The 14,644-nt window shown below is 34.6% G+C and overlaps 1 protein-coding gene across 5 annotated transcripts in view; it reads right to left on the bottom strand.

The window, feature by feature from the left end:
• The window catches only part of LOC108726308 (serine/threonine-protein phosphatase 2B catalytic subunit 2), a 169,057-nt gene that overhangs the window by 61,921 nt on the left and 92,492 nt on the right, over window positions 1-14,644 (bottom strand). For all 5 annotated transcript variants that reach the window (XM_018453791.1, XM_018453790.1, XM_018453793.1 and 2 more), the window contains exon 3: window positions 8,347-8,471. In XM_018453791.1, coding sequence (XP_018309293.1) covers window positions 8,347-8,471 — 125 coding nt within the window. The remainder of the gene's footprint in view (window positions 1-8,346; window positions 8,472-14,644) is intronic.

Raw genomic sequence — 14,644 nt, 5'->3', positions numbered from 1 at the left:
GGGGGGGGGGGGGAACAGGGCGTGATTTCGTCGGACCTTTTATGCGGTTAACATTTGTCCCGCACTCGTTGTGTCCGCGGCTGTTTAATAATCACGAGTGACGCGGCACTTTTAAACAGGCTTAATTGCGCGCATGAACAATGTGAATTAAAGCTTTTGTAGGCACCGCATGTTCGTCGACAATTTTCTCGCAATGTGGAAAATTTGATCGAACAATCTGCACGTCTTGATATCATCAATATACAAAATGCAATTACATCAAATGCAAGATTTCTTTACCCTGTCAATTTTTTAATACCAATTTTAACCGGATAGAGAATTTAATGGAATCCAATGTTACTTCTCATAATTATTAGTTTTCAACGTATTTTGAAAACTAAATTTCTATTTAACGATATAATAAAAGTCTTGAAATGAAAAAAAAAATAGATTTATCTATCGGCAATTTGAAAGTTTAGTTTAAAAAACATTTCACATTTTCAATCACTTATAAGAAAAACTTGTTGAGATTTCATTATTTTTAAAAATCATCAAAAGATTGTGAAAATTAAGTTAAAAATAATCGAAAAATCAGCAGGTGGAAGAAAGATGTTTTAATTTTAGAATTACATAAAAAATTAACACAAAAAAACGTAACACTGACACAATTTGCAAACAATTATATTTCTTCATTAAAATTAACATTTATAACATGTCAAATTAATATGTTTCAATAAATTTAATATTTATAATATGATTATTAACACATTTAATTCATTTATCTCAGAATTTATGTTTTAAAAAAATATTATTTTTATGTTCGCGTTCATTTATTTATAAATTACGTTATTTTAATACTAAGAAATTGAATTTAACACAAAATATTCAAATAACACATTATGTTAAATTAATACTCGGATACGTTAAACATTCAACACAAAATTTTAACAAAGCATGAATGAATCGTTTCTAACACAAATACCTACAAAATGTTTTTACTCTGTGTGTGTGTGTGTGTGTGTGTGTGTGTGTGTGTGTGTGTGTGTGTGTGTGTGTGTGTGTGTGTGTATGCTATAACTTTTTTATTATAATGAAGATACGAATATTCACTGAAAAAAATTTCTGGTTGAAAATGGACGAATCAGAAATTTCTGGTTAAAATTATTAAAATTCTCGTTGAGATAACCAGAATTCTGGTTGATATAATATTTCTTGTAAAATTTACTACACTGAGAAAAAGATGTCTAAAAATATATTTGTGAGAAATACATTTATTTCACTGAAATAAATATTTATTTAAATACGGGCGAAATGAAATTTTATTCCTAGCAAATAAGCCATCTATTTTATTTTTTTGCAATTAATGAGATATATTTCACAGAAATGAAATATATTTCACAGAAATAAGATATATTTCACAGAAATGTATATTTCGTCATCACAATCAAGTTTCGTAAGTAACATTTGCTTCACAATACTTCGACGTTTTTCTCTCAATGTAGAATTCTTATTTTTACTAGAATAGTTATATTGATCAGAATTCTAGTTATCTCAACTAGAATTCTAATAGACTTAACCAGAAAATTCTGATTCGTTCATTTTCCATCAGAATTACTATTTAATCCAACCAGACCATTTTTCTCAGTGTTTGCTTTACATTCTTTGACGTTTCAATTGAAAGAAAAATTTGGACGTTTATTTAATATGTTCATTTTTATACAGTATTTTTAACCATATCCAGTGATAGATACATGATAAAACGATATAGTATGGAATCTCCAAAGGATTAAAGGCAAAATGAAAACTAACTCGATATTATTATTCATCCTGAAACGATTTTTCTCCTTTAAAAAGTTAATCTTTACCTAATCTATCGAGGAAAGGATAGCTGAGTGGTCCTTCCCAGTCTTTCACGACTGCAGACCGTAAAAGGGGAGACGTTTCTGAGAAAAAGTTGAAAAATATTCTAGCACCGTGGTCTTATGTAAGGTAAAACAGATGTGATTGCGATTGAAACCGCTGGACCGGAACATTTAACCTTTGTGCATCAAATCGATACCATGGAACTACCAACATCGCATCGCGGCTCGGCTCAGTGGAATAGAGGGAAAGAAATGTCACACATTGGTTACATAGGATATTTATTTCCCGCTCTCGCAGGATCGCACATCGTGGGGACGGTTAACACGTCGGCGATGGGGTATCGATACACACGCGGTTTTTTCGATTTTGCATGAGCACCGCGCTTCCGAGAGCGAGATAAATCCTCGCATCCGTAAAAGCCAGGGCGCCGGCAATTTTTTTTCTTAGACTTTCGAGGTCAATTATTTTCTCCCTGCTGACCCGATCGACTGTCTACCGTCGTCCGCCCCTCGCGCCGTTCCGCGACCCTTCTTCCTCCACCGTCCCTTTGCGAAGTCAACGGAGCGGCTGCTCGTTCTCGCCTTGTCCCGGCCTCTATAATTACACGCGAGGGCCCTCATTGGCATTGTAACGAAATAACGCGCTCGTCCTTCAGATTCTGCCGCGGATCGCGAGCGAGTGGAGCATCCGTGCTCTCCGCATCGGATATATCGATCCCTTCTTACACGACGATTGTGCGAAACGCATATGATAGACAATCAATCGAGTTCGTACATAAGACTATAATTCTTTTTTATTTTTAATTCAGATTTGTTAAATTCATTCGTCGTCCAAATTAATAATATCTTCTTCAAGGAGAATCCATTTGCGTTTATATTCCAATGATGTTCCCGCAGTTAGAGAAGTACTCTCGAAACTCTTCAATTGAAATAGTCAAGATGCCGATTGAAACTTCTTTTTCCAACTTAACAAAGATTTGTACTACTTAGAAACACGCTGCTTTATCTTCGTAAACATTTTCCAATGTTTTCAATAATTTCTTGACTATTCTTTTAAAGATCTTTTCAATAAGAATTTTGATATTGATCCTTCCACTTGAGATACTCAACGCAATAAAAAGGCGTTTTTGCTAAATGAACAATTATATCTATCATATATATACATATAAAATTTATTATTCGTTTGATATACTATCAAAACAAAATGAATGGATTCTAGTAGAAAATCTAATAGAAGACTGTAATTAAATTAAAAAGGAGAATATAAATTTAACCTCTCTCTTCTGCTGATAATGATGGACTTTAAAAGTCGTCTTCTTGCTTTAAATTCTAACAAATTTAAATATGAAAAAAATAAGTAAAATATAATCTATGACGGTAAAAACTATAATATAACTATAGTATAATTTTCGTGATAGTGAAAATCCATGACAGTAAAAATTGATTGTTAAAACTTTCAAATATGAATTTTCTCAAATTTTTATACACTCTGAAACAATATAAAAATATGCATCGAAATTCGAAGACTCCAGTTAAATTAATTGTTGAATTTAGTACTTAAATTTAACAATTAATAATTTAGAAGTTTACCCCACTTTCACATTCTCTAAATTGTATAATTGTGCTTTTCTTAGAAATTACTTAAGATAATTTGAAGGGAGCTTCCTTTTTGCAGCGAAGATGTTTTTCGAGAACGAAATAAAATTTTCAAACGAATCAGGAAGAACGAAATCTCTGTATATTCGTGTCTTCTCTTTAAGCTTGGATTCTATCTTTATATCTCTTGGGATGATCAAGAGCAAAGGTTTCCGAATGTCGGAGAAAAGGCTTCGGTTCTGCCATCGAAGAAGCCATCGGAATCGCAGGTAGAATATTGATCTCACGGAGATTTAACGTATCACTATTGCGTGTATACCATACACAAACACATATATACGTACATCAGAATATACATGTACACAGGTATCGCGGTGTTGCATCGCGCGATTGCGTACCTGTGCTTCAATGACATACCCTCTTAAAACGCGGGACGAATCCTTTCTCCACGCCAGCTATCGAACGAAGCATCCTTGAAGGATTGAGCATTCTCTGAGTGCGAGAAGCTGCGCGACATAAATCCTTTTCATACCAAAACGCACGCGGTTCCGACCGATTTATAATACCATTTACCAGTTGGCGAAGGCGGTCCATTTTCTCCGCGAGCTACTCCGTACTCTCAAATACCGTGTAAAATAAAGAAAGAGAGAGAGGGAGAGAGATAGCACTACACTCCAACTCTCGTGTCTTGTGGATAGATCAGCGCCCACGTAACACAATCGTAAATACGATCGAATCCGCATCTGCACTCTACAGCAAAATTATCCTCCAAGAAAGAAAATACCGCCGACACATCGAGAAATCTTGTGTTATTTCTGCGAATGAAGAAAATAAAAACTGTACATAGAAAAAATCTGTTAATAGCTACCAAATGTTACATGAAATAATTCCAATCAAATGTTCGGATAATGTAATAAAAATAATTTTATTTTTCTAAATATTCAGTAAATATTATATACAATCAACTATTTGGGTTAGTAATACTTATTGAATATTCAGAGAAGTAAATTTATTTTTGATTATATCAAACGAACATTTGATTGAAATTATTGAATTTCATTCGACATTTGGTAGCTAATATCAGACTCTTTTTTTAGTACGATCCGACAATCGGACCAAAAATAATTTCTTTAATGTCAAGGATGAAGTTAATGAAGAAAGTGAGGAAAATACGATACAGTGTTGTAATTTTAATTAACGTTATTTGTATTTAATTAACGTTATTCGTATTTATAAAAATAACTTCCAACTCGAATAGCAACTCAAACGCAAAGAATGTTCCTGAGGAAGACTCTATGTATATTATTGCGATATTACTTCGTTTGCTCGCGAATATGTATCAATCGATTTGAAAAGATTCCATTAAATTCGGTTCATCAGTTCGATTGGAAACAGCAATTCGCATACGGCTTTGGACCGTCGACATTCATTCGCGTGCGTCATAAATCTGACAGCATCCGTACGCGCTTTACAACGACGACATGCTGCGCCTTGCATTATTCAGAGAATCCACGAAGACGCAGCTCGATCTGAATAACGGCAACCGTGGAATATATCAAGAGATTTTCTTAAAAGGAGCCATCTTGCCCGCGCGCTGTCTTGCGAAATGTACTTCGCGGAGAATATATTTAAATCTTGGGTATACGCAGCGCGCCACGTGTAATACCACGTACAATATTGGATTGTCCCCTATTTCTTCCGTAAATTTCTACACTGGTGTAGAGATTACTGCATAAAATCTTGGTAATTTTCGTTACAAGTCAGAAATTATATCTCGCGAATGTTTGCCATATTCTATTTTTCAAATAAATCAATGAATGGGATTACAAATAGAAATAAAAATTATCTTGAAACTATAATATTTCTTCAGACACTCTTCCCGGAAAGTTGAGAGATCCCAGGTTCGAACCCTGGCTGAGGTAATATTTTTCGCAGTAAGTTTCTTTCTCTCTTTCTTTCCAATCTATTTAAGGGGGATTATTAGCGTTTCAGAATGATTGTGTTGAAAGTCCGAAAGTATCGGCGCGCAATCATATCTGGAATAAATTGATTTAATAAACAATATACAATGTAGTATTCGAAACATCTAACTTTGATCGATCATGGCTTTCTTTATCGTATTTGATATAATATTTCTTATTCCGAGTAAATTAAAACAGACGAATAAATCCCCGGAGGAAGACGTAAAGTCTTCAAAATATAACATCACTTTTTCTTCCAAGTATATTCAAGAACTTTACGATCAATGTTGAACTTGTAGTATCATCGACTTCCTCCAAAAATAGAGTCCTCCAAAAATTTCATCTTGTTCGAGATATCTACGCGTCGTCGCAGCGAAATTGCATTTTGTGTATCGCGCGGTTTAGGACGATCGCACTAAAACTGTGTAGTTTCTCCCCTGCCTTCTGGAATTCGTAAAAAGAAACTGTTCGTTACCTTTAAAAATTTCCCGGGACACGCGAAAGCGTCGCGAGAAAGGAGCGAGACGCTACTTCGAGTCTCCTCTCGCGCATTTTCTTGTTCCTAGTAGCACGACGGAATATTGCATTACGCTCGACATGAAGCGAACTCGCCCGTGACGAAATTTTATCTCGCAAAATAGACTACTCGTGTCGGATCAAAGTTGATTATTCGTGCATGCTTCGAAATTACATTCAGGAAAACGAGCATAATACTTCCGAGTAACAAATGCACTGTACGTGAACACGTGCAGGAGTCTTCCTCTCTTGACTGTTGCGTTTTCTATATTCAAAGTAGAGACTCTCTATTTGAGAAAATCCAAGAAGCATCTATCCCAATGAAGATATTTAGCCGTTATATTTAAATAAAAAATCGAGTTTTAGAAATGAGATGTAACTAAAGTAAACAGGATATTGCTTTTCTGGGTAATATTGCTGACATGCGTAAAATCGTTGACACGAAATTATACTCTTACGTGGAATGATAGACAAGAAATTATACTTTACGTAAAATTGTTGACAAAAAGTTACACATTTCTAACTTTTAAGAATATATATGAGTTGTTATCGCAACGATACTGTCGCGATTAATATATTTAACGTAATACATGGCAGTACTAAATTAATACATTTGATAACACTGTTCGATAAAAAAAACATCAGAATGAGATTAGTCATTTCCCGTAACTTTTTAGGACGTTGAATACGCATCCGGTTTCCAAATTGCTTCATCGCGTCATAATTTTGAGAAATTGCTCCACACATCACAATTTTCAGTTAAAATTGTAATAAGGGAGTATTTCATCATGTTATAATTACGGTATGTGACATGCCGGAGAGTTTTATTACAATCAACATTAAGTATGCCATTAGAACTTTCAGCCATCAAAAGAATTTTTTAGTATTGGCTACCACGTCAAAATTGATAAATTCAAAATTACGAAAAACCTTTATACATCAATTTTTACAATAATCCGGACATTTTTAAGTTTTGATATCCGTCATACTGTCATGTTAAATTTGTTAATTAAGTCAGTTTTAACATCAATTCTTTGTATTCAGTGACCTAAAAAACCTTTAAGTTTAAATAAATGTAATTAGAATCAATTTGATAAATAATCACTTATTTGGTAAATGATCACAATAATTCACAGCTTTTCTGTAATTTTAACCATGAATGTCTTATAGTCGACTACTAAAAAGTCTTTTTGAAAGCTGAAAATTTCAACAACTTCACTTTGAAATAAAACTTCTCCAGTACGTCACACATAGCATACTTATAATATAACAAAACATATGAAAATAGCTCTTTTTAGCAATTTTAATTGCAAATTTCTCAAAAGTGCGACGTGATAAAACAATTTGGAAAATGGATTCATATTCAGCATCCAAAGAATTAGAAAACATGATTAGCCTTGTTTTGATGTTCAAAATTTATTTCTTGTCGTACAATGTAATTGATCGTTCGCTTCTAAAAGTCAGAGTTTTCAAAAACTTCGTAAATGTTAATGAGCAATTTGTTAATTAACAATTTTAATGATCTCTGAACGCGTCAGGATATTTACGACAATCGGGCAGTGTCAAAGCAAGCTTCTCAGAGAATTAACGATTTTATACACTTTTGCTAAGCTGGATAAGCGAAAGCTGGATGAGCGAGCCAGCGATTTAATAATTAATTAATTAGAACATACGCTAATTACAAAATCCGATGAGTGTATGCTCTCACATAATTCTCGAGATGAAACTTTCTCCTCGACAATCAAAATAAAGGGATAAATTTTCATTTACGTTTGTGCTATTTGTATATACAAATGTATATGCAAATAACACAATATATGCGGAAAAAACGGTATTGTTGAAGTATCAAAAATTTCAACTAGATACATATTTGAAAATAATTTTGTTAAACCAAAATAATTATGTAGGATGTTCAAACTGGTTGCTAAAACATCAAAACTTTTGCGGCATTACTCATCATACTTGAGATTCTTATGTAATTATTTTAACAGTCCAACAAAATTATCTTTAGATCTGTATCTAATCAAATTGTTAGACTTCAGTATAATCATTCTTTCCGTATTTAAAGACAACTCTTAATTATTTTAAACTCTTGATTAAAGTTATATAATATCTGTGCCGGCAATTTAGTAATTATATCGAGGAAAAAATTATTAAATCTTAATACACATTTTTTTCAATAGCACTAATTAAACACACATTTACTTATACTTAAATAAATATTTACTCAATAAAAAATGACTGTTAAATCAAATTAATATTCATTTAAATAACATTTAATAAACATAAATAAACATATATTTAATTAATGCAAGAACCATTAGTACTATTCAAACAAAATAATTATTAAATATTTATTAAAATTTAGTATATTTTTTCGGTGTAGAAACAGCAGATAATTTTGTAAAGTACACTATTTTTCACGTACTCACCTCGATACTGAAATAACCTCTGTCCACATAGTCGCCTAGGAAGAGATACTTAGTTGAGGAGGGTGGACCGCCCACTTCGAATAATTTCATCAGGTCGTAGAACTGTCCGTGAATGTCGCCGCATACTGAAACCAAAAGTAGATCCAAATTAAATGTGGAAAGAAACCCCCTTATTCAAAGGGAAAACTAGTGAAGAATTAATTAGCAGAAAGTTTTCTGAGCTGCGAATTACGTAACGTCGCATGCAATTTCTCTTTCGGGGCGCATTGAGTTATGCGAGATAAAAGCGCCATTCAAAAAACGAGACGTAATTACCCGGCGAGCGATTAATATAGCGCGATTAAAGCGCATCTTGCATCGAATATATAGACATTAGCGACCCTTGAGAGTCGGTAAACTTGTTTGCGAACGTTTCAAAGTGAAATTACGCTCCTGTGTCGTAGAGGATACGGGACGAAGCGGGATATGTTGAGAAACTTCAAGTTCTCGAAACCGAGAACTATTAGCGACCAGAACCCGGAGTGACGTCGGAGTTACTTTGACGCGGTATTCGTCGTTCGTTTTCAATATTGTTTCACATTGTCTAAAAAAAAAAATTATTCCAAAAAATTGTACATATAAAAATTTATGTATATATGCAATTATCGCTATGAATTTACTCATCTAATCGTGCTTGTAAAATCACAAAAACAGTAACAAAGATATTCGAAATATGAAGACGTTAAAGTACATAATTCAATTTTCTTTTTATCCTTTCACATTCTATTATGTTTCCCAAAATGTTTTTGTCCTCTTTGTGCATTTTGTTCAAATACCACAGCTATTTCAAAGTGTTTGTACAATTTTCGAAACTTGAAGCTGTCTTTAGTAGATAATAGACGGCATAAGACGAGCCAAGACAGGCGACGAAATTTTTAAAGGATATACATAAAAAAAAAGATGTACATACAATAACATATAACAGAAAGAAGATATGACACGAGCGGTAAACTGTTATACACACGACGATAAATGAAGGCCCATAAACTGCTGCGACTTAGTTTTCCGCCATCCAGCGAAAACTATCGGAGGACTGAATACCGGTGTGCGCCGGCATAACATCATAGGCTCTTACGACTACCAACTATTTTTATTATTCACCGCTTACAGTGCTGCTTTCACAACATTTTCCGATACCGTTTGTTGCAGGGATGCACTCACCAATAAAGTTGTTCTCGAACTATGCGCCGCACAGTGCAGTCGTCCGTTGTAGTAATCAAATAAAAAAAAAAGATCTATGTTTCAGCTTTATACTTCATTCGAAAAGCGCGGAGTCCACCAATGACGGATTGATGGGAGTCCGACGTATGATATTTCCGCCATAATGGAAACTGATCCATGAGATTCGTTGTTATTAAATAGAATTTTGCGCGATTCTCTTTAAATACATACATCGATATAGCTGGTGCGCCGCGATCGACTCTATTTTCATATCAACTCAATTTTTCATGTTTAAAAAATTTTTTTACGCGGTAGAGAGATAAAACGTTTGCTTCTATAGAGGAAGAGAGAGAGAGAGAGAGAGAGAGAGAGAGAGAGAGAACGCGTGAGCTCAGCGTTTACATAAAATATTATCGCGGAACAAAGGCAGACACCGACGAATAACATCGACGGCGCTTTTTGTTCAACACGCGACGATATATCTCACGTTAATACCGGGTCGGCCCAGAAACTGGGACAACGTCGCGTAAAGCAGCGAAATATGAGGCGGCAACCTGACAGCGAAAGCGCGGATAGATACTACGATAATTAAATTGAGATCGTATTAATATAACGGGACGAGAAGAGGCAAAATAATCGACTATAAAGGATGAATAAAGGAGATAGAGTCGACGAATGGATTAATCTGAACGGTGATACGGTGACATTCTTAGTTTAGAAGAACTTGTTCCATAATCTTTGTCCTACAATCTTTGTCCTATAAACACCGATATTAAAATATTATCAACAGTTATACGATCTTCATCTTCTAAATTCTGAGGAAAAATACAGCAATAAAATAACGAGAATTGCGAGAATTTGCAAATGTTAATTAAGACCTTGCAATTCACGCGATCTTATAATATCGCTGATTTTCGCACCATATTACGTGAATTAATAACTCTTACGGAAAATGAGATAATTCTGCGCTTTAAAAGTCGAGTGGCAAGGAATGCGTGGGAAGGAACCTACTCGAGACTCACAAAAGAATAGAAAGAAACTGAACTTTATTCTTCAGTCCGTTCCCTCCCGCCGCGGTGCTTGCACCTCGCCATTTTTATTCTCCTTTTTTCTTTTTTACTTCTAATGTTTTCTATGAACAGCAAACAGGACGAGTGCAAGCATCGTGGCATTATAAATAAATGATGCTTCGCAAACAAGAAAAGAAAATATCTTTAGAAAATATTGTAAAGTAACATTATCGATTCGGTTTAACGTATTCTAGAAAATCTAATAAACTTTGCAAATGCAGTACAAATATATCCTGGCAAAAGTTTAAAATTTTAGTTTTTGAGTTTTGAACAATTTAGAGTTTATCTTCGACTTATGATTGATTTTCCCATTCTTTGATCTCTTGCTTCTCAATTCTCATAATTCGGTGCCCTATTTTTCGTTGGAAAATGTCTTGGGGATTTCAGCAAGTAGTAATTTCAGCAACGGATGGCACTGGCGCACTGCCGCAAACCAAGTTTAAATATTTCAGACAATCCCCAAATGTATTGGCTTGGTTTGGTTCTCTCTCTCTCTCTCTCTCTCTCTCTCTCTCTCTCTCTCTCTCTCTCTCTCTCACTCTCTTCCTCACCCTCTCTCTGCGCGTTTAATTATTCGCCATGCGGATACCGTAGGGCACAGCACGAGCAAAGCAAGAACGTAATTTTGGCTTGACCAATGGTGACCCCGACGATGTTACGTGCTATTCTATTGACTCGGCTTTTGCCGGCGTGTCACGTGCCACGTGAACCAACTAAATTTTCGCAGAAGCCGCGCTTATAGGGTGTATCCTATACGCGCGGTGTATTCACAATCGTGATCTAATTATTTAAATCCTACGTCATTGGGGCAGATCGATGCGGGTGTACTTGTCGATACCACGCAGAACATAGATTTGTATGTTGTCACGTCCATGGAACGAGACAGATCAGTATATGTCAGTACAAAATATCTGACATTGTTACACGATACGCGGAATCGTTTTTCACTCGTTGCCTAAAGCAATTTCTAGTTTCGTACATAACCCTTTACCGTAAGTTAATAACTAACTTCGACGGAACTACCGAGATGATTGTATGGATACGTATATCTGCAAGTTCATAAACTTGCACTTGGAAATGTATTTGGAGATTGCTTTAAGGGCGATACGCGTATTCAGTCCGCTAATTGTAAGCTGAGAGGGACGATCTTCCTCTCTCACTCTCTCTCTCCCCCTCCGTCTCTCTTGGTCGACACAAAGTGAATTAAACGGATATTCGCAGCGGTTCGCAGCGACAAGGATCGCCACTAAGTAAGCACGAATTAACATTGCCGACAACATGCCGAAGAGCAGTTAACACGAGATATGGAGACACGAGCCACTAACGCAATAGCCACGAGCCAGCCTTGATCGAATACCGATCCAACTACTCGCTTACATTCCAATATTACCCTGGAAATTCGTCTTCCTCTCGGCTGAGGTGTTTCCCTGATTTATAAAATAGGATAAGGCGAGAAGACGTTTGAGGTATAAGCAGAGGAAATTTGCAGATCGTTTTTTATTCATCGCCCACCCAAATTCTGCATTGCAATAGAATTTGGTAAAATTGTTATGAAATAGAGATATCGATAAATTATTCTACCATACGTGGGGCATCGCTTGTTACACTCTGTTAGATATTAAAGAAATAATAGTAGGCAACCCAATGTCTTAAATTAAATAACATTTTATTAAACATTAACATTTTGCTTTTTTAACTCTCACGTGTGTCAAAATGTAATTTAATCCATTTCTGTGGTTTCAAAGAAAACAATTATATTAACAACGTTTACATTAACATATGCACTTACAAGGAAACCCAAGGAACCTAAACTGTCTTCCTCTGATTTTAATGAGCTTTAAATATGTAGTTTTTTTTAGAAATAAAAGATACTACATATTTTTTTATAATCGTACTTTTAGAGATAGCAGATACAAAAAAGAGATACAAAAAATGTCTGAAATAAAAGTTGAACTGTTTTAAGAGTATAGGTATTTAATAATTGTAATTAAAAAATTTTTTTTTAATTTTTATTATTTGTATAAATAAAAATTTGTTAATTAAACAAAAATTTTTTAAAATTATTATTATAAGTACTTTCTCAACCATTCAACTTTCATTCAGAACATTTTTTCTATCTCTTACAATTTCGATGATCATCATTCGCGAAGGAAGACACTTCCATGGGGGATTTCCTTTTTAGTAAATGATAAACTAAATTTGATTTAAATTTAATTGAATTTAATTAATTTATTGTGTATCAATAAAATTAATATATTTTTTAATTAAATTGTTTATCTCTATTCTTTTAAATCAATCTATTGAACAATGACGATCTCTATAGATATGATTAAAAATAATTGTAATTGGATATAATTTGACATAAATTTAACAGTGTACAAGGTTGATATTTTATGAAAATAGAAAATGACTAATATTCCCTCTAGAAATCCCTTAAACATCATATTGTGCGCCTTGTTTATTCGATTTATCTCCCTCCTGTAATTGCGCCGATATTTATCATGGGACGATGCTCCACGTGTGATGAGATGGGATAATACGTCGATATCTCTATCTTATAACAATTTTGAGAAACCTATCGCTACGTGAAATTCGGGCGGACGAATGAAAGATGATCGATAAATTTCTTCCTCTAAAATATCTTATCTTATCCTGTTTGATAAATCAAGACACCTCCTTATCCGAGGAGAAGACAAATTTCCGGAATAGTAGTGATATTCCTTGTATTAAAAAAAAAGAAATGTTCAGAATACTAATCATGTATGCTAATGGCCATAGCACACAAAAAACTTAAACAATAAATCGTAAGCAGCAAATTTTGGCCAATCACAGAAGAAGCCATAAAGCCATAATCTAAGTAATAGCAAATCAAACATATTGATTTTCTTACTGCTTAAGTTTTACTGCCTAAGTTTTTTTTGTGGCCTTAAGAGTTGAATAATGATTATTTTCGTAAACTATTTACCTAAAATATCAATTTTCAAAGAACTTTCTAGAACTAAAGTGGGGATGAGCGCTAACTTTACATGTCCAGGAGAACCTGGCTAAATAATGATCTCTAGGCTTTCCTTTTTTTAAATATTAGACAACAAGAGCGCGTTATTCAGCTTTTAATCCTATATATATATATTTAAACAGAAAATATATAGGTACGTAAGTATACAGATCAATCTCGAAAATCTAACCTTTGTGAGCTGTCAAAACATTTTATGTTGACACTTATTCTTACAGCACGAAGTGAGCCAAGCGAAAAAGAGCATCGCAGAAAAACGTCAAAAATTATTATAATTAAATCTCTTACTTAAGCTTTTTTATATATCGAACACAAATACTTTCTAAAGATGTTAAAGTGTACATAAGAATTACTAAACAACTTCTTTATACTTGTAAAGGTAATAAAAATTAATCCAGATACGGACGATCCATCATGTGTAGTAAAAGACCGGAAAATCATCGTGTGTACCGAGGGTAAAACTGGTTTGACGAAACGGACAGTATCTCGGTTAACGTACTTAGTAATTAGGGTCCCTCAATGTGCGCAAACCGCTAACGACGAGGCTGCCGCATTAGCTGCATCACGTTTTTATTATAATCCGATTAAACGTGGCGGCGACCACGGCGACTTCTGTCGTTAAATAATCGGTTTCTACGTTTGCAATTAACAATCTGCTCATCGCAGCGCTAAAGCGGATTTCGCTCGTGCGCCGTCTCGTTGATTATCGATAAGCGCCGGCGTTTCCGCTTAAACAGCAGGAGGACAGTCATCGTGGATGGCTGTGTACGCGCTTTTAAAAGCTCGTGAATCTCTCGTGCGTATTGTGCGCAATTTATTCGGCCCGCAAAATTTATGACCCATCGACACTAAAGAATCGAAGAGCTCTATTTTTTCGGGTAAATGTATTATGACCGCTATATCACGCTATATTACAAGTCAAATGTCATTGTCTTACACGACTATATTATGCCTGCGCGCGCGCGCGCGTGTGTGTGTATGTGTGTGTGTGTGTGTGTGTGTGTGTGTAACTTCA

The sequence above is a fragment of the Mycetomoellerius zeteki genome, unplaced genomic scaffold (genome assembly GCF_001594055.1).
Source record: "Mycetomoellerius zeteki isolate Tzet28-1 unplaced genomic scaffold, Tzet1.0 scaffold41, whole genome shotgun sequence".
Lineage (NCBI taxonomy): Eukaryota > Metazoa > Arthropoda > Insecta > Hymenoptera > Formicidae > Mycetomoellerius > Mycetomoellerius zeteki.
The sequence above is the reverse complement of the archived record's forward strand: the minus strand, read 5'-3'. Positions and strand labels throughout refer to the sequence as shown.